General features: G+C 37.6%; 1 protein-coding gene across 1 annotated transcript; it reads left to right on the top strand.

Moving 5' to 3' along the window:
- Positions 1–3364: 3364 nt before the first annotated feature.
- LOC107295543 (neuroligin-1) lies at positions 3365–6748 on the top strand. Its single transcript, XM_015824868.1, has 2 exons — positions 3365–4086; positions 5932–6748. The coding sequence occupies exons 1-2, from the start codon at positions 3380–3382 to the stop codon at positions 6746–6748; spliced, it is 1524 nt and encodes a 507-aa protein (XP_015680354.1). The 5' UTR covers positions 3365–3379.
- Positions 6749–24392: the final 17644 nt, after the last annotated feature.

Below are 24392 nucleotides of genomic sequence, written 5' to 3' on the forward strand. Positions count from 1 at the left end.
CAGATGGTCATTTGTAAGAAAAATGAAAATTGTAAAGAAGTCAGCAGAACCTATGCAGATAATCCTTGACTTACAACCAGGTGGTTTAACAACCATTTGAAATTACAGCAGGCCTAGAATTGGTGTTTTACAGTCCCTAAAGCACTTCTGGCTGTCATAAAATATTGTGTTACTCAGCCCCCCACACCCCATGTTCACTTTGGGCACTTGCAACTGTCTCAGGACTGTTTGCAGAGTCCCTCAATTGTGTAATTGCAATTTGCAATGGTTTTTGACAGTTTCTGGCCAAAAAAAAAGGTCATTCAGAAGAATGGGTTCAAACTTACAAGCACAGTATTTACTTAACAACTGTGAAGCCACTTAATGATAAAAAATATCATAAAATTGAGTTTGGTCAAGTGAGTGCCTAGATTTAAGTTAAATGAGATCCCAATTATAAGTTGAGGATTATGTGTATTGCATTAAAACTTATTTTTCCTCGTAATAGCCTCTATTCAAATGTTTGGGGGTTTTGTTTTTTGCAAATGTGGAAAGCATCAAAAACCTCTGAAGTTATTTGCCAGAAGCAAAAATTGCTTAAGTAGCCACCTAGTGGTCAGAAATCCTTTGAACCCCAATCACCATCACACAGTCCTGCATGATGCCCAACTTCAAATTATTCCAAATTCACAAGATCAGTATTTCTTGTAAGATTTCTGCATCCTCGTCCTGAAATATTCCAAGATCTCATGTGAAAAAAATGGGGGGAAAAATAATGAGTTTTCATATGAGATTCCAGGATTTGTCAGTGTTGTCTCTTGTGTGAGATTTCAGGCAATTTTAGGTGCTGAGCTTTCAGGAACCATCAGGAGAAGTGACAAGATTTCAAAGCTTTGCCAATATAATAATGTCCAAGTCTCTTGTACTGTAGTGTGTGGACTGCTCATCTGTCAGTCTTTTCAGTGCCGTTGCAGCTTCAAATTGTAGCTTAATGAATGGTTGTAAATCAAGGAATACCTGTACTTGCATAAAGTTTTCGGGAGCTTTTAAGCTTTCCACTGCCTTTAAACGATGCTGAGAACTATTAAGTTGCCTGATCCTGTGTTTCCAGAGAGATCATTCCTTCACTGCAGTGAAGTATTCTTATTTTCCAATTTATTTTTTTGGTTTTCACCTGTCAGGTTCTTGAAGTCCCATTCGTTCAATTAAAATACCTTATTTTACGATTGCCTGACTGGCCTCTCCAGTTAATTGCTTATGCTGCACTAATCCTTTGAGAGAAGTGCTTCCAAATACATGGGACTGTGTATAGCACTCATGCCTTTGAATCAATAAAATAGTTGAATCTTTCTCTAGATCCACAACATTAATTCCTAATCTACTCCAGGTTGAGGTTTTGAGGTTTCATCTTTGAACCATGGGTGTGTAAGAGCTTTTGATTGCTCCGAAATGCCTCTGAAAAAAGAATGTGTAGCAAACTGAGAGTTATATAACAAATGCATTTAAAGACACACACACACACACACACACACACACACACACACACACACACACACACATACCAGGAAAGGAAGAACCGTTTCTATTTTTTTGTTTGTGCAAATATGAGCCTCATTATTTCTGTAGTACTTCTACGGAAGACTATTCTAGTCCCACAAAGCCAGCTGGGTGACCTTCTGCCAGTCCCCCTCTCTTAGCCCTAGGAAGAAGGCAATGGCAAACCACTTCAATGGCACTGAAAAAAGTGACTTACGACCTTTTTCGCCACACAACCATTGCAGCATTTCTCTGGTTGCATGATCAAAATTAGGGCTCAAAACAACTGTCCTGTATTGATGACGTTGCAGTGTCCGGTGATCACCTTTTGCAACCTTCTGACAAGCAAAGTCAATGGAGAAGCCAGATTTACTGAACAAACCTGGTACTAACTTAAGAACTGCAGTGATTCAGTTAACAACTGTGACAAGAAAGATTATAAAATGGAGCAAAACTCACATAACAACTGTTTCATTGAGCAACATAAATGTTTGGCTCAATGTCGGTGATAACTCAAGGACTACCTGTAATATCCGTTACAGGTGCTTGGTAGAATAAGATTTTGAAACCAGTTCAACTTTTTGCTTAATCCAAACTTAGGAAACATATGGGGGGGGGAAAAAACTTCACTGAATGGTTTTCTAGGGTTTATATTAAATTCCACGATATAAGTAACCAACAGAGAAGCAACAAGCTATAAATAAAATAAATTAAGCAGAGATTCATGAGGCTTTCTGGTTAAAAAAAATTACTTCCTGTAGCTTTTTGAATAACAATGTTTCAAAATGTGGCATATTCTTCCTGAATTATATCTTGAAAGAGAGTCACAAATCCTTCTGCATTAATCTTTTGCAACACGGTTTCAACCTGCACTAAATTCTGTAGGCCATATGCAAAAATCTAGAATAACACTGTGCAATCAATTGTGCCCCATTTCGCATGTTTATTTTCTTTCTTTTCCTCAATTAAATATCTCAAAACTGGCAGTTAACTACTGCAAGTAGATAGACTGAAACTGTACTAAATATCTCTGTGATTAAAAAAAAAGGAACTTGCAAAAAAAATGAACTGAGATTGTATTCCTTGTCACACACGGCTTATTAGCAAAACTGTAGTTTACTCTATTTGTTTCCTTCTTCAGTCTTCTAGAAACTGGAATTGAAGCCTTTTCATTAAATATGAATCTCCATTTTTTTACAAATTTGAAATGGGTTCCTTCAAATTGGATAATGAAGTGTGCCACAGAACTGGGCTAAATGCACAATAGAGATTTTAAAAAATCACTATGTTTGTGGTTGCTAATAGTTCTTTTTCAATGGAAGCAGCCTTCCAATAGGTTTTGCTCTTTTTCATTATTATTTTACAATAATTATGTGTAGCTCATATTTGGACATAAGTATGTCACATAGTTTAGTTGCCCATTTCAACCAATCAAGTCTTTCCTCTTTCTTCCTACTGTTCTCTTCCTTGTCCTTCTCTATATTTCTTCTTTCCTAATTACTCATAGAAAGAGTGAAGGATGTTAGAGTAACTGTGACAGCCACTCTTGCCATACACAATCTCAGTAGACGTCTTGAGAGCTCCATTAACACCACATTATACAAATTGTCCCCTATTTGCCAGTCTTCGCTTTCTTTGGCTGTATGGTAGTAGTACTTGCTGCCACTGCTCCTAATTATTTTGTAATGCTGAAATCTTAATTCAGATATTTTAAGCATGTTATCTATTGTCCTCACTGAGTAATGTTTCCTCCTAACTTTATCCTCTACTTTATCACACAGGTCTTTTCCAAAGAGCAATAGCTCAAAGTGGAACAGCTCTTTCCAGCTGGGCAGTCAGTTTTCAGCCTGCAAAATATGCCAGGATGTTGGCAACAAAAGTTGGTTGCAATGTATCGGACACGGTAGAATTAGTAGAATGTCTACAGAAGAAGCCGTATAGAGAACTTGTTGATCAGGATATTCAACCGGCCCGATACCACATAGCCTTTGGTCCAGTTATTGATGGGGACGTGATACCAGATGATCCTCAGATATTGATGGAACAGGGAGAATTCCTCAATTACGACATTATGTTGGGTGTTAACCAAGGAGAAGGACTCAAATTTGTGGAAAACATTGTTGACAGTGAAGACGGCATATCTGCTAGTGATTTTGACTTTGCTGTCTCAAACTTTGTCGATAACTTATATGGGTACCCGGAAGGCAAAGACATCTTGAGAGAAACTATTAAATTTATGTATACAGACTGGGCAGATAGACACAACCCTGAAACAAGAAGAAAAACACTCCTGGCTTTATTTACTGATCACCAGTGGGTGGCACCAGCAGTGGCTACAGCTGATCTTCACTCAAACTTTGGGTCACCTACATATTTTTATGCCTTCTATCACCATTGCCAAACAGATCAGGTTCCTGCCTGGGCAGATGCTGCTCATGGAGATGAAGTTCCGTATGTATTAGGAATTCCCATGATTGGTCCCACTGAATTGTTTCCTTGTAATTTTTCAAAAAATGACATCATGTTAAGTGCAGTGGTGATGACCTATTGGACAAACTTTGCAAAGACTGGGTAAGTCCTGGAAGAGAACCTGGATGTTAATGTAGATCAAGGACTAAGCAAGGCAACAAAATCACGGTTCCCAATCACACCACACAACATTACAGAGAGAGACAGAAAAAATACAGGTAGTCCTTGACTTACAACAGTTCATTTAGTGACTGTTCAAAGTTACAACGGCACTGAAAAAAAGTGATTCATGACCGATTTTCACACGAATGTTGCAGCATCGCCATGGTCATGTGATAAGAATTAAAATGCTTGGCAACTGGCATGTATTTATGACGGTTGCAGTGTCCCAGAGTCATGTGATCCCCTTTTGCAACCTTCTGACAAGCAAAGTCAATGGGGAAACCAGATTTACTTAACAACCGTGTTACTAACTTAACAACTGTGACAGCAAAACTCACTTAGCAAATGTCTTGCTTAGCAACATAAATTTTGGGTTCAGCTGTGATCATAAGTCAAGGACTACCGGTATGTGTAGGTTGTTAAAGAAGTACAGTGTAGAAATTGAATCGTGGACATTTTAAATAGTTTCAGGGAATTTATAATGGACCTGGACAACTCTCAAAATCTAATACAGATATCCCCACAAGCACTAGCACACACTGGAAAGAAAAACTATTTCTAATGAAGAATCATTAAAATTTACAGATGATTGAATTTTTATGCTCTGACCATTTTCTCCCACATAGAAAAACTCCTTGTTTTTCTGCTTCAGGCAGAAAGGAGTAACAGACAGATGTCTGAGAAAGGTGGGTAACTCTCATTTGAAGGAATTCTAGCAGGATCTGATGATGAATAACTTTCAGCACATGCATCTAGTAAACATAAAGGGATAAATTGCACTACATTGATTAATGCATAGATATCTGCAGCAACACTGAGACAGTGAGCAAATAACTCTGCATTATAAGGTCATTGCAGGAATTACAGTGAATTGATAAATTCAGAATGTTGGAATATTCTGAAAATCCTTGTTGTTATGATCAAGTATCATGAAAATAATTGGCTGATTTATGGCTGCAAAGACATCTATTGCTACTGCACTTAATGTAACATTATTTAAAATGTTTTTTGAAAAGTATATTAGATGGATTATTCATGAAAGATTGCGTAAGGGAAATCTTCACCTTCAAAACTATTATGTTCATCAAAATTAGCTCCAGGAGTGAAAGAAAAACAAATAAGCCAAGAATGGAAATTGGCCTTACAGTATACCTTGCTAAACCAGATATACGAAAGAAGTAGCTTGGAGAGGTGCATATATTTGGAGAATTTTTACAAGCACAAAAATATAATTTTTGCATAAAGATATATACCGATGGCTTAAAACATAGTTTTGTGGAAATAAGCAGGTAATAACAATTGCAGAATGTGTTAAATAACTTCAATAAAAATGGTCAGACCTAGCCAATATACAATGTGCATTGTACTATAGACTGAATTTAGACCAAACTAAATTTCCACCTAGCTAGCTATTATAGGAAAATTATTCTGAACTTGTTTGAACCTTGATTTTGCTAATGCAGTATTATATTATCGCACTCTATTATTATTGTGAAGATGATAATAACAATAATGATGATGATGATGATGAATATAATATAATGAAACCTGAACTTTTCATTGTATTTTGCTCTATGCTTAGGAAAAAAAATGGATCTAGATTTAAAACACTTGTCATGCAGTCTGTTCTTTTAATATGAGTAAGGCTGAATGTTAATCATATTCTTAATTCATTCTAATTTAAGACCGTGTTTTGTGAAATGTTCTGCTAAGCAGGTAAAAAAAATACTTTTAAAAGAAACACCAATTTTCAAAAAAGCTTGACATTTCCCGTTTTTCTCCTAGGGATCCCAATCAACCAGTTCCACAAGATACTAAGTTCATTCACACAAAACCTAATCGTTTTGAGGAGGTAGCATGGACCAGATACTCTCAAAAAGATCAACTTTATCTTCACATTGGATTAAAACCACGAGTGAAGGAACATTACAGAGCTAACAAGGTGAACCTGTGGCTGGAACTAGTACCTCACCTGCATAATCTTAATGACATTTCACAGTATACCTCTACAACAACTAAAGTGCCATCAACTGATATTACTTTCAGGCCAACCCGGAAAAATTTGGTACCTGTAACATCAGCTTTTCCTACAGCCAAGCAAGATGATCCCAAACAACCACCGAGTCTAATTTCAGGAGATCAAAGAGACTATTCCACGGAGTTGAGTGTCACCATTGCCGTGGGAGCATCCTTGCTGTTTTTGAACATCTTAGCCTTTGCAGCATTATACTACAAAAAGGACAAGCGGAGACATGACGGGCATCGGCGATGTAGCCCCCAGCGTACGACTGCCAATGATCTCACCCACGCACAAGAAGAGGAAATAATGTCCCTCCAAATGAAGCACAGTGACTTGGGTCATGAATGTGAATCCATTCATCCACATGAGGTGGTTCTTAGGACCGCCTGCCCCCCAGACTACACGCTAGCTATGAGAAGGTCACCTGACGATATTCCTTTAATGACCCCCAACACGATTACAATGATTCCAAACACTATACCTGGGATACAACCCTTACACACATTTAATACATTTACCGGTGGACAGAACAGCACTCTGCCCCATCCACATCCTCATTCACATTCAACAACTAGGGTATAGCCAAACAAGATGATATGAACTTTTATTTTGGGGGTGGATTCCAGTGGGTTATAATTGCTGAAGACTTAACTTGGCTTTCAACCCTACAAGACTCTTATTATTTAAATTTGGAGGAATATTATGTGAATATACATATCGAGAACTTGAGGGAATTGGGAAAAATGAATTGTACATATATACAAATGAACTTTAAAAAAAGAGAAAGCATAACTTTAGCAATTGCTTGAAGCAATTGTCTTGAATGGTACTTTTTACATTCACACTCTATTAATTTTTTTTGAGAATTTAAGTTACATGATGGAATTAGGCACGTGCCACACAGGAGTGGGAGAGAAACTACAACTGAAAAATTAAAAATTAAAAGTTCTATAAATATGCACAAGGAACACATTGATGGAATGTCACATCATTTGTACCAGTTTTTATTTGGAACTGTTTTCTTGTGTAGACCATATTTACACCTTTGGGTCGGTATCCAAAGCATCAAAGCTGTTAAAGGCCTTAGACACAGGCTCATGTACTGAGATCTGCCAGTTTGTTTTGGTTTTTTTTTTTTTAAAGTAACCATGTTTTGGAAATCTGGCAGCTTCAACATTATCACACAAGTGCTGTCGGTATAAACATTGTGGGAATAAAAGAACTGAATATTTTTTCGCACAACGTGCATGATAATTTATTATGCTTGGTGGGTGTGCTGCTGATTAAGCTGTCATTAAAATCTTTCTCATGCCATTGGAGTGTCCATCAGAAACTTATTTCCTTGATTGGCCTAACTGAAGGAAGGTTTGTTTTCTAGGGGGAAAAAATTGTAAGTAAACCCCTGCCTTCCAGTAATGGAGGTCACTGAGGTAGCTTCCAGAGAGACTTGTCAGTTTTTCCCAACCTAATGTGCTTCAGATGCATTGGGCTTATTTTTGGTGGAAAATTGACAGTGAAGTCAAAGATTATCTGATAGGCAACATGTTGAGAAAAAAATCCCCTCTAAGAGTTCAGCAGTGAAATAATGTGAAAGGTAAATGCAATGGTAAATGAGAATAATCTCTCCCTACTCCATCACCACCATGCTATTAAGTTACATTTAATAGAGCATCTTTTGATGAAGTAATCCCCATTTGGGTCTAGTTTCATTACAATCCCTTTCACTTACATGAATAATAGTTCAGTGAACAGAACCACGACAACATCAAAAGAACAAGGAAGATTCTAAGATTGATTTGCTAGGAATGCGTTGCCAGAGGTAAAAGTGACCTTTCCAAAAATGATCACAACAAATTTCAACTTTCACTTATTCATACGGCCAATTACATTGCATGAGAACAAATTCACTTTCACGATTTCCAAGGGACTCCCCTTTTTGCTTTGTGTATCATGAGTGAACCACAGAGTGTACAAAAAGAGGCGATTCCTGTACTTTATTGATACTGCGATTAGAATAATGTGGAATAATCTGGAAATGTTTAATTCTGCATCTTGTTTAATATTGTCTGGATCTGAAAACAAAAGTAGGCTAAAATGACAGGATGATCTTTGCCCTTTTGCCCTTACCTCCCAGTTACTTTTCAATTTTTTTTTTTTAAAAATGGTCTGTCGTGGTCATTAAAAAAAAGTTTGTATGTATAATCATACATTTATATATTTTAAAAAAAGAGGAAAAAAAATAAGATGGACTAAAGAGCACAGCCCTGGTGATTACAGTTTCTCTTTTCCTGTATTATATTTCTATTAGAGTACAGTTATGTGATTTTTATTTTATTTTGCATTTTTTCAAATGACTAGCAATTTTGATAGTTTGTAAGATAACGCGCAGAACTTTCTCTGACAAACTAACTGCAGTAACAGAAAATGTTTCTTTTTCAGTTACTCTTTTTCAAGATTGAAAGCTTATTACACATACAACAAATTGTATACAACTTGATGGGGAAAATTCTTTGTACTTCTGGGCCACTAATGCTGGCTCTACTGAGTGAAAAATAAAAAGCTAATCTGAATAATGAACATTATAATTATTCCAATGCTAAGAGACCTGGTATCTGCTCATTAAAGAGCCGAAGTGTTTATTGCTGTTTTGTCATTTTTTAAAAAATGAAGTAATGGTAACTGTCTCAGAATAAAGAGTTATTTCTTGAGACCAATCTGGCTTTTGAAGACTTTTGTATGCTTCTATGAGATCAGATATATTTGTATAGACCTCACCCTATAGTTGTCTTTGGAAAATGTTCAGGTTATGAATGCCTAATGCATTAGCTGTGATCCGTTGTATTCTTACAGGGTAGGATCTGTCACCAAATTTTTGTAGTGTATAGGATTAGGGTCCTTGATTTCCCAATAATATTTCCAAATATTGGCAAAAAAAAGGTATTTTGCAAATTATTTCACACACACAAACACACGCGAGATGGTTTCAAATCATATTTTACTGCTACCGCAAAAAAAGCATTTTTTCAACAAAAAGAAAACATTTGGTCAAGCTTAAATGTTATCAGCGCACCTAGCAAATACAGGTAGTCCTCAACTTATGACCACAATTGAGCCCAAAATTTATGTTGTTAAGTGAGACAGGTGTTAACTGAACTTTACCCCATTTTACGACTTTTCTTGCCCCAGTTGTTAAGCTAATCATTGCAGTTAAATTAAATTAGTAACATGGTTGTTAAGTAAATCTGGCTTCCCCAGTGCTTGTCAGAAGATCATAAAAGGGGATCACATAACCCCGGGACACTGTGACCGTCATAACTATGAGTCAGTTGCCCAGGGTCTGAATTTTGATCACGTGACCATGAGGATGCTGCAAAGGTTGTAAGTGTGAAAAATGGTCATAAGTCACTTTTTTCAGTGCCTCTGTAACTTTGAATGGTCACTAAATGAACTGTTGTAAATCGAGGACTATCTGTACATTTTTTAAAAAAAGTATTCCAAACATTTCTTTTAGCTGTATTTAAAATTAATGCAGCAAAGAATGATGGTCTCAGTGTTCAAAACAAGTCACCTTTTTGGCTGCCTGTTTCTCCTATCCCCCAGTAGAAGTTAAAACAGGGAAAGTCTTCAAAATTCAGGGTGGTCTCTTTGCAATTACTGCCTGATGTGGTTGTGACTGTGACCTGCCAAATGTAAACCAATAAAAAGAACTGTTTGCCATTGGATAACTATTGTTGAATTGGAAGGTTGTATTTTGAAATGTGATCAATGGAAGCAAACAAAAAGTACATATATATATAAAAGGCCATAAGCTAGAATAACACATTGAAGCATTTTAATATGGATTTCTTATTGGTTCCAAATAAATTTCTATGCTAAGTTCCTGCCAGACACATATCTCTTTATAGCCTTTTCTATATATACAATCCCTGATTTAGTTAAAATGATAAATCTGAGTATGATGCCATACTCAACCTATGATTTGGGTGTGGAGTCTGTCAATCAATCACTGCATTGTAACAGAATGCTGGAAATACTCAACTCTGAATTATGCCAGAGAATTTGCTGCTTAATAGTAAATAGCAGTGAAACAAAAGAGATCATGATTGAAAACATGGGGCAATCTCATCAAGTTATTTTCAACTAAATATAATTAGACTTATTTCCTGTGAGTGCTGCTCAGTTCTCTGTATTGTCCCCTCTCAGATTCCAGCATAAAGCTCCCAGCAACTCAATTAAAAGCTGAATGTGTTCTTGAACCACACTCCTGCATACACAAAGTTATACACATCAGTTTGATAGGTTTTGTTATTCTTTTCACAAAAACAGGACAGCAATTTCTCATTCCGGTCCTGCATAATTGGCAGTGGAAGTCAACAGATAGTGCTTCAAAGCTTTTGTAGTCATATCTCAGATGGGGGTGCTTAGTTTAGAATCCATTCCAATATATAAATGGACACGTTGAATTGATCTTGATGGAGAGAAGATTTATCTCATAGATCTACTATGTGATGTGGAATGTGAACACCATTATGAACGAAAGAGTTACATATGCAAAGTTGTAGAAGCCACCGAATCAAATGCTTGTGTGGAACAGAACTCCATCATATAGAATAGAAATTAAAGCCATCACACCTCAAATAATAGAAAACCCATTATTTTTGTTCTTTCCACTTTATTTATTTATTAAATGTATATGATCACACTATCCAAAGTGACTCTTGTTACTTACTATTGCTTCAAAAGAGTAGAATGTCTTACATAAAGTAATACAGTTTTGAAACGTCTAAACTAGAATTTAAAAATAAATCAACTTGAAACACAAACATGTAAGAAATAGTACAAAAAATGTAACACAGAGATATTTGGATATGATTTTCCCCTTCCTTTTCAAAACCTGGTCATTTTGAAAATTAAATTGAAAGTGATACTATTTTCTTTCATGCATATTTCTATAAACAAGGTTTGAAATGGATCAAAGAAAGTTTATAGTTAGTATTTCATGTAATATCTATTTTCTTCATATGCCTATGCACGCATACATTTTTGTACTTATTGAAGAGAAAAAAACAATGCATCTCCATAAGAAAAATAATGCTGTGGACTCATTCCTCATACATTATCCATTTTCCTAATGCATCTGGAAAATGTAGACCATTCAGAGAATACATCAGCAAGCCATTTGATGGAATACAACTCAAGGGGAAAAAAATCACTCTATTTCTTACTTCTGATGTCAGATACCTCAGTGTCTCCCAAAGCAGAGCAAGTGTCATATGGTCAATGCCATGCAGGAAGAGGAGTCTTAAAGCCTGGAACTCTCATTTCTGTCTTTCAAAAGCTCATTGGGTTCTACTTCTCCCCATCCAATCATAAATTCCAATTAAATCACTTTACCTACATTGTTTTGATGGATACTGTATATAAAATAAAGGATTAAGACAGAGCTATAATTTTAAACATGGTGGAAACACTAGCATCTTTGCTGGTCTACAGTATATGTTTTGCTGTTATGGCACAAGCTCTAATGTTCTGAAATTATTTGCATTAAACCAATCGGCTTTACTATCCATTTATGCAATTGCTAGAGTGGATGCATGCTGGGGGTGAAAAAAACAATACTATGTTCCCTAAAGTTGAAACCATGGTTGGGTACTGCTGATTTCTGAACATGTTGCTGAAATTGCTTTTGAAGGAGCTCTGTTGGCACAGTGGTTGGAATGCAGTATTGCAGGCAAACTCTGCCCACAGCCTGAAGTTCGATCTTGATGGGTCTCAAGATTGATTAATCCTTCCATCCTTCTGAGGTCAGTAAAATGAGGACCCAGATTGTTGGGGACAATATGTTGACATTGTAAACCATTCAAAGAGTGCTATAAATCACTATGGGGTGATCTAAGTGCTATTGCGCTTGCTGTTCTAAAATTAAGAAAGTTCTAGAAAGTGAATGAACATAAGGCATTTTCTTCTCAAAAGATTGATTTGCATGGCATATTAAAACATAAAATTTTAGCTGTATTTTATTCTAATGCATTGGATGAGCCAACCCTGTGTTTATTATTTGATGTATTGTATGAAATTGGTTGATTCCATAAACCATCAAGGAGTTAACTCTGGCTATGTCATGGGGAAAAAAAACTATGATGCTACAGCTCTGGATCATCTGATGAAATGACTAAAAAAGGAAAGCCTGATACATTTGAACTGATGTCCCTGAACTTGGGCAGGTTTAAAAGAAATTGAGATCAATTTATGAGAAATGCAGCTATTAATGGCTACCAATCAAAATAGCTTTTATGTTTTAATGAGTGGTTGCTTGACATCTGGATAGATAGTCAAGACTAGCCCAAAATTAGCCAGTTCAATATGAATCTGCATCTCACCTCTTAACCACTTTCTCTTTTTTCTAATACTATATTGGAAAGCCGGTTGAAGGGATGTGGAGGCATAATACAACACAACAGTCAGTGACTCCATACAAAAACCCTTAGATTTATATTGCAGACAAAGTCTTGCAAAATAAGATGTTAAAAGCTTTGTACTCTAAATGAATTATCTAGAAAAGTTGTAGTGAAAATGAAAGATACTATCTAGGAGACGCATTGCAATATAAAAGATGCCATCAGTGAAACCCCATTTATAAACATGACCTGACAGCCTGATTTATCTTGTTCTACCATAGTCTGTTTCATCCAGACTTTGCTTGGAAGCCCAATCCACCTGTGCATCCTAAAACCCTTTAAAACGAGTTCAGGCAAATCCTACCATTTGACGAATGGAATATTCTGGAGAACTATGGAACATTATCTTTCTTTCCTAAGCCAGACTGAACCAGACATTTAGGGATGTGACAGTGGTTTTCTGGAAGTTAATCTTCTGAATAATGATTTCAAATACGTCACCATTGTGTTTTGGAAACTTGACCATACTTCTCAATGTCTGTCAGCTTATATGAAACCACCAGAAACACTGTTACTCTCTTTGATGAGGAAGATACCACCATATTTCTTGTTATCCAACAATTTCGCATATTTTGCTTAAGGTACATTAAAAAAAACTGATACGGATTGATTTTAATGTGTTTTTGGAGAGTGAAGCCCCCTTTACAGTGGTGGGATTCAGGCAGTTCGCACCGGTTTGGTAGAACCGGTAGCTAATTTTTTTTTAGTTCAGAGAACCGGCTGGAGGAGGCCTCCCAGGCCTAGAATGGCCTGCCAGAAGTGCATGGGTGCCACTTCCAGAAGTCCATTCTAGGTCTCGGAGGCCTGGAGGAGGCCTCCCAGGCCTAGAACGGCCCACCGGAAGTGCATGGATGCCACTTCTGGAAGTCTGTTCTAGGCCTTGGATGCCCAGGCCTGGATCCACTCAGAGAACCAGTTGTTCAGGTATTTGAATCCCACCACTGCCCCTTTCCTATTGAGTTCTGCCCAACTAAGATCATATTTGGCATTGAAAATACTAAAAATATATGCTTGTTTGAAATTGAAATCATTTTCTGTGACAGCTTTGAAATCATATTTGGGGATGGCTTCCATACTAAGATTGCTCTTAGATGTCAATGAACAGGAAAAATATATCTCTTTCCCTGAAGCCTGCCCCAGGAACACCTGGTTTAGTTGGGCCTCTCATCCAGGCCACCCTTTCTGCCTTTTGCTCAGCCAAGTAAAACAGCAAAGGCACTCTGTCTTCCCAGCAGGAAAACCACAGAACAACTTATGTTGCATTTCCATGTGATCTTACAAGGCCTCCATTCCCTTTTATAGTATTTTGAAAATAAAGCCCTTCCTTCTTTACAGGAGAAAATTTAAGAACAGGGTGGAAACCCAGTTTTCCAGCTGCAAAAAAAAAAAAGATGAAAATTAAATGCACATATGGTGCACACATAAAGGTAAAGGTTTCCCCTGTCCAGTCATGGCTGACTCTAGGGGATGGTGCTCATCTCCATTTCTTAGCCGAGGGGGCCAATGTTGTCCAAAGACATTTCTATGGTCATTGGCCAACCTGATTATATGCCGAGGCACATGGAATGCTGTTACCTTCCCACTGAATTGGTACATATTTATCTACTTACATTTGCATGCTTTCAAATGGCTAGGTGGGTAGGAGCTGGGGCAAGTAACAGGAGCACACCCCATCAAGCAGTGCTTGGATCTCAATCTGAACTGTCAGCTCTTTAACCACTGAGCCATAGCGCACCCTCTTGATGCACACATACTGACCCACAGACAAATAAGAAAAAAAAAACATGTATAGAAGGGATAGAAGACTAACTTGGCAAGTTTAGAAAAGAAACAAATGTCTAAACAAAATTCTTTCCATCCCAGAATGAGAGAAACCACCCAAAAAAAAGTGTAAGAAAGCAGCCCAAAATCTTGTTTGACCAACCTCTTTCTTACTGCTGCTGTTCGAATGGATTCTGTCTCTCTGAGACCTAATAGGCTGAAAATGTGATAGAGACTAAAGGAACCAATTCTCTCTGCAGCTGATGACAAAAACAAGCTGAATCAATACAAATGAATCTCTACCACCACCATGGTGATTCATGCTGATGAACGCTCATCATTGTGTAATAGCAGTACAAAATGGGAGTCACAATATGTCAGGAAACCCCTGCCTGTGTGGTGTTCACCCATCAAAAAATACCACGGCTACTATTTCACATGCCTCCATCAGTCTTGTGGTCTTCAAGCCATAAACTACTATTGACTGGTTGCAGCCTTCTCAGTTGCTTTCTGGCTGGTCAACCTGACACCAGAAAGTTGGATGAGATGGGTGTCAACCTCCAGTTTGAATATACAAATAAAGTCCAGGATTTCTTTCATTTCTGACAATCTTACTGGTTTATTGAATACATGACATGGTATACATGGAAAACTAATTCTAAAATCCCGAGACATCTAACCAAAGCATATAACAATGACATTCCCAGCCAAACCTCCCAGATATCTACGTAGCTCTTGTAAATAAATTCTCGTTGTTATGAGAACCGTCTGCTATCTTCTTTACACCAGCTAAAATGTCCTTGAAAAGTTTCCATACATCCTTTCTCAGCAAATGTCTGCAGAACTGGAGAGGTTTCATTTCTCTAACTAACCCATTCAAAGCCTCATCTCTCTCCCTCTCACTCTAATGACAAGATGAAAACAAAAAGCACGTAACTGCCAGGTTTTCACTCTTGACATTGGGCTTTTGAGATGATCCAGCAACGTTAATCAGATATTCTAAAACCCAATGAAATAATGACATTGAAGTAAAGAGCCCACCAGCATGTTAACATTATACTTATATTTGTAAGACAGAAATAATGAAAAACAACTGCTTTATAAGCCATTGAATATCATTAGCAGTAGGCAATATATAGCAAGATAGAAATCATTTTTGTTTTACTAGCTTACAAAAGTTAGTGACAAGCACTGGAAAGATCAGGAATAGCTGTTCCCTACTTATTTGCTACCTTATTATATCAATAAGGTTAATCAAGTAGCCTTCGCTGTCATTCCTCTAAAAAAAAATCTGTTTGAAAGTATGTAAGGGAATTTTTATGTTCATTACAAGATTATGGAAAATATGGGCCATGGTGGCACAGTGGTTAGAATGCAGTATTGCAGTCTAACTCTGCCCACAGCCAGGAGTTTGATGCTGATTGCTCAAGGTTGACTCAGCCTTTAAGCCTTCTGAGGTCGGTAAAATGAGGACCTAGATTATTGGGGGCAATATGCTGACTCTGCAAACTTCTTAGAGGAGGCTGTAAAGCACTATGAAGTGGTATATAAGTCTAAGACATTTGCTCTTGCTATGGTGAACAGTAAAAGATTTGCTTCCAATAGTTCTATGTCACCCTGTGTGAAATTGGGTTCATATCATTAGATAAAATGAAATGGATGTAAGTGCTGTTGCATGCAAAAAACAAACAAACAATTAAACATTAATGAATAACCCTCACTGATGAACTGAGAAATGTGCAACATGGTTCAATAGATACCACCTCATTTGACTCTGCTACTTGCTTTATTGTTCAGTTGAACTGGTTTTGACCAATGCCCCACTCAGTGACCAAACTAAACACTTTCAAAATTACATCCAATCTATCTCATGGTCTATCTAGCACAAGTGAAAAACACAGAGTATAAAGGCTTCCTAAATTTTCACATCCAGGGAATTAGTATTTGGTGTCTAAGCTTATAAAGAAAACAAATATCTACAGGCACTGTGGCCTAGAGAAGACGCTCGCCTCTCATTTGGAAGGCTGTGGGTTCAATCTAGGCAGTGGCAGAAGTTTCTCTATCAGGACACAAAGATAAAATATCTGCTGTGAACTTTACATAGGAGTCAGAAAGAGCATCCTGTTCTATCACAACACATCCAGCCGGTAAACACTCAGCTCCATTCAGTCGCCCCGACTCCACCCAAAAAGGGATTGTGGGGTAATTTAAAAAAACCCTTTAGCTATGCTATAGCATAGTTATATAAACAAGAAATTTCAGGTAAACAGGCTGGATTTGTCTCTGAGTAAATTGCATTTTAGAAATTTTAAACAAACTTAAATTTTAATAGCATTAGTTCTCCTGCAAGGGTGGATGGACTGGGGATGACCTGGAAGATCTAATTGTCCATAAAGATATTCAGAAATAGAATCCTTGCAATTGAACAGTAGGCTTTTCTTAGTGTTCATTTTATTCAGCATTCCTGGAAAAATAGGTAGACAGACTGATAGATACGGTCTTGGAATAAAGGATTTCTTCAATGTATTTAAAGAGTTTTAAATACACTGCAACAGAGACAATCCTTTGGTTCAACATCAATTTTATCAGAAACATTTTGATAAGGAGAAGGATTCTCCTTATCCAAAGATGTCCACCATTGTTGTGATTTAACTTTTCATATTCTGCAAATGCTTTTTTCCTGTTCAAAATGTTAGCCTTTAGTTGGTTTACTTGTGAATATTATGGCATCATAGATGTTTGCAATCCAATGTAGATACACATTAGATAATTTGATGATCTGTGTGAAAACAGCTGTTCCAAAATAAATATCAAAAGTGTGGAAACTTCCTAACTGAGCTGGTGTATAATATAAGGGTGCATGTGTTAATCTTATTCTTTCTGCTAACTTGTCAAGATTCATGCTGCAACTATGGGTGAGAATTATGTTTCTTCTTTCACTTTAAATTAAAAATATCATTTAGCCCTCCATCTGTGGTCTCCAAATAATTTTTTCTTCTTTGAAACATAGATCATTGAAACTGATTTTTTTTCCTGATTGGATTTAATTCTCCTACAATGCTGTCCAATAATGGATTCCAATAATCAGCTACTATATATTGACAAGTACTGTAGCTCACTAACATACTATAAAGAATCAGAGATAAACAGAATAACAGAGTTGGAAGGGACCTTGGAGGTCTTCTAGTCTAACCCTCTGCTCAGGCAGGAGACCCCATACCATTTCAGACAAATGGTTGTCCAATCTCTTCATAAAAACCTCCCATGTTGGAGCACCCACAACTTCTGGAGGCAAATCATTCCACTGATTAATTGTTCTCAGTGTCAGAAAATTTCTCCTTAGTTCTAATTTGTTTCTCTCCTTGATTAGTTTCTATCCATTGCTTCTTGTCCTGCCTTCAGGTGCCTTTGGAAAATTGGTTTACTCCCTCTTCTTAATGGTAACCCCTTAGATATTGGAAGACCGCTATCATGTCACCCTAGACCTTCTTTTCATTAAACTAGGCATACCCAATTCCAGAAACCGTTATTTATATGCTTTAGCCTCCAGTCCCCTAATCGTATGCCATGCCTGTTAAGCTTTTTCTGCCTTGGGTATTTGTTAATGCTAGCACGTAATGTATTTTATTTATTTATTTGTAGCATCTGAGACTGTGCGTGGTGTGATCTGAACAGATTGTTGTATGTAAAGCTGATACAAGAAAAAAATAATATAGAAAATCACTCAGGAATTGGTGTTGGGGTTTTGTTTGTGCAACCATTATCTTGACTTTTCTGACCAACTCCATACACACCTCTGGATGGTACAGTAACTAATACAGCAAATACTAAAGAACTAACCATAGTATTTTTGAAATTATCAAAACACACATGAGAAGCTGAGATCTACGTTCGCATTTCCTCATCAGAAGTGTAGACCATTGTCCGGTTTTACTACTTGTCTTCCATTATACATGTTGCATGATTAATATTGATGTGGGTCTTGTTTGTTGTATATCTTGCTGCTCTCCATTAGGATGTCTCTTATTCACGACTGCAAAGTTGTTTCAAGAGGACAGAACAGATGATCAGGATTCCAGATGGGTCAGATAATCATGCCAAGTATTATGTAGAGGACTACTCAGATATGTATGAACTGCTTTTCTAAAAGTCAAAGCCAAGGTTATGCTTAAAGCAGGCAGAAGTAGAAAATCACTCCAAGCACATTAAGCCCTTAAAAAAAAAAAAAAAAAAAAACGAAAGAAAGAAAGAAAAGAAAAGTTAATTTGAATCCTGCACTGCTGTAAGGCTTTTTCTAAATATACAACAAGTCTGAACAAACTGTTTAAAACTGAAGTGGCTTGGAATAATGCCAAGACTGTTGCCACAAAAAGAGCTGAGAAAGCTCTTGCTTTCCTTAAGACATGACAGAGCCCTTCTTAAAGACCTCAGAAATATGGCGATTTGTAATAAAGCATTTTCCCTTTATAGAGCTCCTGTTAAAATATTCAGGGAGAGGGGAAAAGCTGTTCTCTCATTTTAAAAGTTGCTTTAGGCGAGACAGATGGTAAGTCTCCTTTGGTGTGCTTCTTTGGAACAGTTCTGCTTTATTTTGCATCTCTGCTAATAACGTTCCCAAAATGTTCTTAGGCTCAGAAACACACTTAAGACATCTCCTGTCATAGTGGAATATGATAATAATTAGAGATGAGCTGGAACCTATTTATTCTCATGTCCATTTTTCATGTCATTTAGGATCAACCCTGAATGTGTGGAAGCAGCAGTAGGTCCTTATTAGCTTCTCCTTCTCTCCCTTCCCCCATTTTTTCCTCTAAAAAATAATGACTTGACAATGGGAGCACTGTAGAAAATTAATACGGCATCTGCACAGCATAGATTGGGGGTAGGCCATACGTCGCTTGGAGACATCCCTAAGTCTATTGTCTCCTTCTGTTTCTTCATAAAATCCATAATGATCTGATGAGAAGATTTCTGCTCATCTTCATAGCTGGGCAGTGAGTCTGGTGTATTCATAAAACCACAGGCAGTTCAATAGCAAAGTTTCTCACATTTTTATTAGAAGCTACCCAGAGACATGTTTGTGAGAAGGGTAGCTATGTAACTCTGATAGATAAATCGATAAAAGGAAGGAGGGTAAAAAAAGTCCGTGTGGATTTTACTCTGCTAGTTGTTGCTGACTCATCTCCGTTTCGAGATGAAAGACATTTCCACAGTCATGCGGCCAGCATGACATCATGGAATCAGAATCAGAGTAGAGTTGGAAGGGACTTTGAAGGTCATCTAGTCCAACACCCCCCGCCCAAGCAGGAGACCCTACACCATTTATTTTTTCTTTTTTATAAAAAGTTTTTTATTTATAGTACAGTTAAAAACAAAGATGGACATAACGTGACATTCCAAAATAAATATTCCTAACAATTTATTCCTCTTGATACATGTAATTAATACATAGTTCTTGATCTCTATATAAACATATTCTTCTATATAATACAGTTATATATACAGTTATATATAATTCTATCTTAATGCTAATTTAAAGCCCGAGCAGTTCTCCTTGATTCACACCAGTGATAAAATTTGTCCCAGATCTCGAAATAGTCTGATTCTGTCTTATCCTTCATTTCCATTGTGAGCCTATCCATTTCAGCACACGATAAAATTTTATATATGATCTCTTCTTCTGTTGGAATTCCTTTATTCCTCCAGTTTTGAGCATACACCAATCTAGCAGCCGTGAGAATGTGTAACATCAAATAAAACACTCCTTTGTTGTATTCTGCATGGTTATGCCTAGTAAAAAGAGTTATGGTTTTAACTCTACCACTAACTTTAATATTTCTTCCAGCCATTTTTTAATCTTATTCCAAAAGTCATGGGCTTGTGGGCACTCCCACCACATATGGTAGTATGTCCCTTTTGCCAATTTACATTTCCAACATTTGGAGGAGACATTTGGACCATTTTAGCTAATCTTACGGGTGGGAGATGCCACCTGTAGAACATTCTGTAGAGGTTTTCTTTGTAAGAGGTGGCCAAAGTAAGCTTCCTGTTTCTTATCTATAATTCCTGCCAGATGGACCCTACACCATTTCTGACAGATGGCAATCCAGTCTCTTCTTGAAAGCTTCCATTAATGAAGCTCCCCCAATTTCAGAAGGCAAACTGTTCCATTAGTTGATTGTTATCACTGTCAGAAGATTTCTCCACTCCTTCTTCTAGTCCAGCTCCCTGCTCAAGCAGGAGATCCTATACCATTTCAGACAAGTGACTGTCCAGTCTCTTCTTAAAAAACCTCCAATGATGAAGCATCCACAATGTCTGAAGGCAAGCTGTTCCACTGGTTAATTGTCCTCACTGTTAGGAAGTTTCTCCTTAATTCCAGGTTGCTTCTCTCTTTGATCAGTTTCCAACCATTGTTTCTTGTCCTGCCCTCTGGTGCTTTGGAGAATAAATTGACCCAAAGTGGTACCTATTTATCTACTACCATTTGCATGCTTTCAAACTATTAGGTTGGCAGGAGCTGCAATGAGGATGGGAGTTCCGGTCTCAAATGTGGGCTGCTGGCTTTCCAAATAAATAAAAAATAAAATAAGTAAATATCCCTGGCAGGATAGTTGTTGCTTCCACAGCCTCTCTTGCTCATAGTACATGTGAAATAGGGCATGAAAATTTCTCTGGGCAGCACATATTCCCTGCTTTCATTTTATTAATTCTTCAGGAAAACATCCACTCATTTTTGATTGAGTAACAAGGCTTCTTTGAGATCTATTAATATGTCAGATGATATCATTTATCATCATTGTTTAATCTTACCTCATCACTACATTGTCCTCAGAGAAGCTCCATTGTGTTTTGCATTTTATTTACCATCAGTGGTAAATAAATGGTGATGCCCTTTCAAATATCACTGCTACCTGAATTCTACCTGGGTTTTTACTTGTTGCATCGGAAAGTTTTACAGGCAGAAAATGGGGGAAGCTAAAAGCACCTAATGTGGTGCTCTACCTCTTCAGCTTCTAGGATGTCTAACTAGAATAGATAGCATAATTTACATCATAATTTAAAACATATGGTTGGAGATATTCTACTATCATCTAAATTAGCCTTTAAAAAGCTTTCTCCTGTGGTTCAGATATGGCTCTCTCTGGAGGTTCCCCAATCAAGGCCATAGGTTCCTTATTTCAGTCCACCATCTTTCCCTGGTCCTATCAACATGGTGAAAGGGAAATAAAAATGCAAAACCTTTTTGTCACCTTCTTAAATGCTTATTTTGTGAATGTTAGTGCTGGGGAAGGAAGGGTTATAAATTAATCCTCTGCTCCTCTCATGCTGTGATCTCTCTGGAATTCATCTAATGATGTAGAAATTGGATTTAAAACAGAAAGCCTCTCCCATCTTCCCAGTGGGAAATTTTAAAACCTTAATGCTGTGGAGGGTAGATCATTTATATATGAAAATGTGTGCACTGACACTGCAGGAGAGTGGCAAAGAGGCTTAGTGGGATGCATCTCTAAAGATACCTCTGTACATAAAAGGGTTTTGTAGATATCTCTCTAGCCTTGGAAATAAACTTTTCTTTTTAGTTGTCACTTACATGCTGGGCTTGTCGACCGGAAGGTGGGCAGATTGAGATCTAAGTACCAAATCCAACTAACAAGTTCCTGACCCAGCTTCTGTCAACCTGACAATTTGAAAGCATGCAAGTGCAAATAGATAAATAGGTACCACTTCAGTGGGCAGGTAATAGCATTCTGTGACCCCCAGCATATAGACAGGCTAGCTACATGATCACGGAAATGTCTTCAGATAACACTGGCTCCCTTGGTTAGGAAACAGAAATGAGCACCATCCTCTACAGCCAGACACAAGTGGACAGAGGAAATCTTTACCTTATTTAAAGAACTTGCTTAGTAAAACTTGATGCACCTCAAGGATGACCACCTGGATCAGAGGTGGGAAACTATGGCTCCTTTATAACCTGAGGACTTCAACTTCCAGAATTTTTCAACCAGCATGTCTGGCTCTGGAATTCTGGGAGTTAAAGTCCACAGGTTGTAAAGGGGCCATAGCTTCCCACCCCCGACCTGCAAAATGGGCAATAAGCAAATGCAAATCCAGGAAAATATTTCTAGATGAAATATCTTTCATTCCTGCTCAAGTGATATACGTTTTAAGCTTATCACCCAATTATCATTAGAGGTGGGGAATGAGCAGTGAAAAGTAAAAAAAGTTAGCAAGAAATCATAGCATAGATGAGCCTAACTATAGACTTGGTATCTGGGAAGGTGCTATGCCCATGCCAGCTTCAGGGTCTGCTATCATTCCTGGGGGTTCTTGAACTGGCCAAGAATAAAGTTTGCTTTGTTTATTACTGATATTATTTTTCAGTTTACCTTTTCTATATTTGTATTGCCTGTGAATCCCAGATCTTTTGAGTCCCCAGCTGGCAAAACAATGTGCATGTATAAGAGAATAAACATGCGTGCAAATGAGCCTGACATCGGTCCTCTCTGAAGAGTATAAATGGAGTGAAGATACTGCCTTGAGTTATTTATAAAAATAATAAAGGTAGGATACAAATAAACAAATAAATACTTGCAGAGAGGTGATTATTGGAATGACATTAAAAGCATTTCCCCTTCTTTCAGAATACCCTTTCTTTCCTAAACAATACTTTATATGGATACATTGCATATGGACAACTGATAGTACTGTCTTTAATACTGTGTCCTATACAAGAGTCTGGGGCATGATGGCTCAGTTGTTAAAGACACTACGTTTGTCAGCTGGAGCTGACAGTCTGGGTTCGAGACCCAAGGGCTGCACAACAGGGTGAGCTCCCAGCAAGTAGAGTTATAAGTACCACTTCAGTGAGAAGGTAACAGCATTCCACCCCTTTTTGGGAAAATATCTTTGGACAACCGCTGGTTTGGAAAAGGGGTCAAAGAGGCCATCTATGTCAAAATTGAGCAGCTCTTTTGCAACAGAGGAGGAGGGATCCAACTTCATCTATCTCCAGACTACAACACAGTCCTTTCAGCAGTTCCAAGAAGGCTCCATACCCATTTGCACTACTCAGATGACCCTGAAGACACAGATAAGCCTCCAGGTAGCTATAACAACTTGCTAAAAGAATGCAAATGAACAGCTGTTTGCAGGAGTATAAATATTTCCACTCCCCACCATCCATTCAGAGTTGAAGAAGCTTCTTGGATGAGAAGCGAAACGTATTCAAAGAAAAGCAAGAAAGTCCAGTTGCCTCGTGAAAAAGCATATTTAGGATAATTATGACCTAAATGAGTGAGAATCTTCATAGACAAACAAAGATGAGCACCATGCCCCAGAATCAGACATGACTGGACAGGGAAACCTTTACCTTACCTATATGTAAGCAAGACTCTGGTTTTCATTTTTCCTCTCTGGGTTTTCGAAGACTTTTGACCCATTTCAAAGAATGTTAAGACTATATTCAAGATCACAGTGTAGTTTTCATGCATTTTTTTTTTTTGCTGGTCAGAGAAAAGTAGGTTCAATCCCTAACTTTCCACAATAGTCCTAGGGGGAGGGAAGCTCCCCATAAAGACACTCAATAGCCATTATCCACCCGTGCTCTCTGTTTTTGTGTCTTCTTCCTCAAAATGCCAGGAAACTGCTTGACCAATTTTGGCAATGTGCATCTGTGAGGAGTCAAATGATTCATTTTTCCTCTCTGGGTTTTCGAAGACTTTTGACCCATTTCAAAGAATGTTAAGACTATATTCAAGATCACAGTGTAGTTTTCATGCATTATTTTTTTTTTGCTGGTCAGAGAAAAGTAGCTTCAATCCCTAACTTTCCACAATAGTCCTAGGGGGAGGGAAGCTCCCCATAAAGACACTCAATAGCCATTATCCACCCGTGCTCTCTGTTTTTGTGTCTTCTTCCTCAAAATGCCAGGAAACTGCTTGACCAATTTTGGCAATGTGCATCTGTGAGGAATCAAATGATGCCTACCATTCATCTCCACA

The sequence above is a fragment of the Protobothrops mucrosquamatus genome, unplaced genomic scaffold, assembly GCF_001527695.2.
Source record: "Protobothrops mucrosquamatus isolate PMUCROS unplaced genomic scaffold, P.Mucros_1.0 scaffold2395, whole genome shotgun sequence".
In the NCBI taxonomy this organism is placed as follows: domain Eukaryota; kingdom Metazoa; phylum Chordata; class Lepidosauria; order Squamata; family Viperidae; genus Protobothrops; species Protobothrops mucrosquamatus.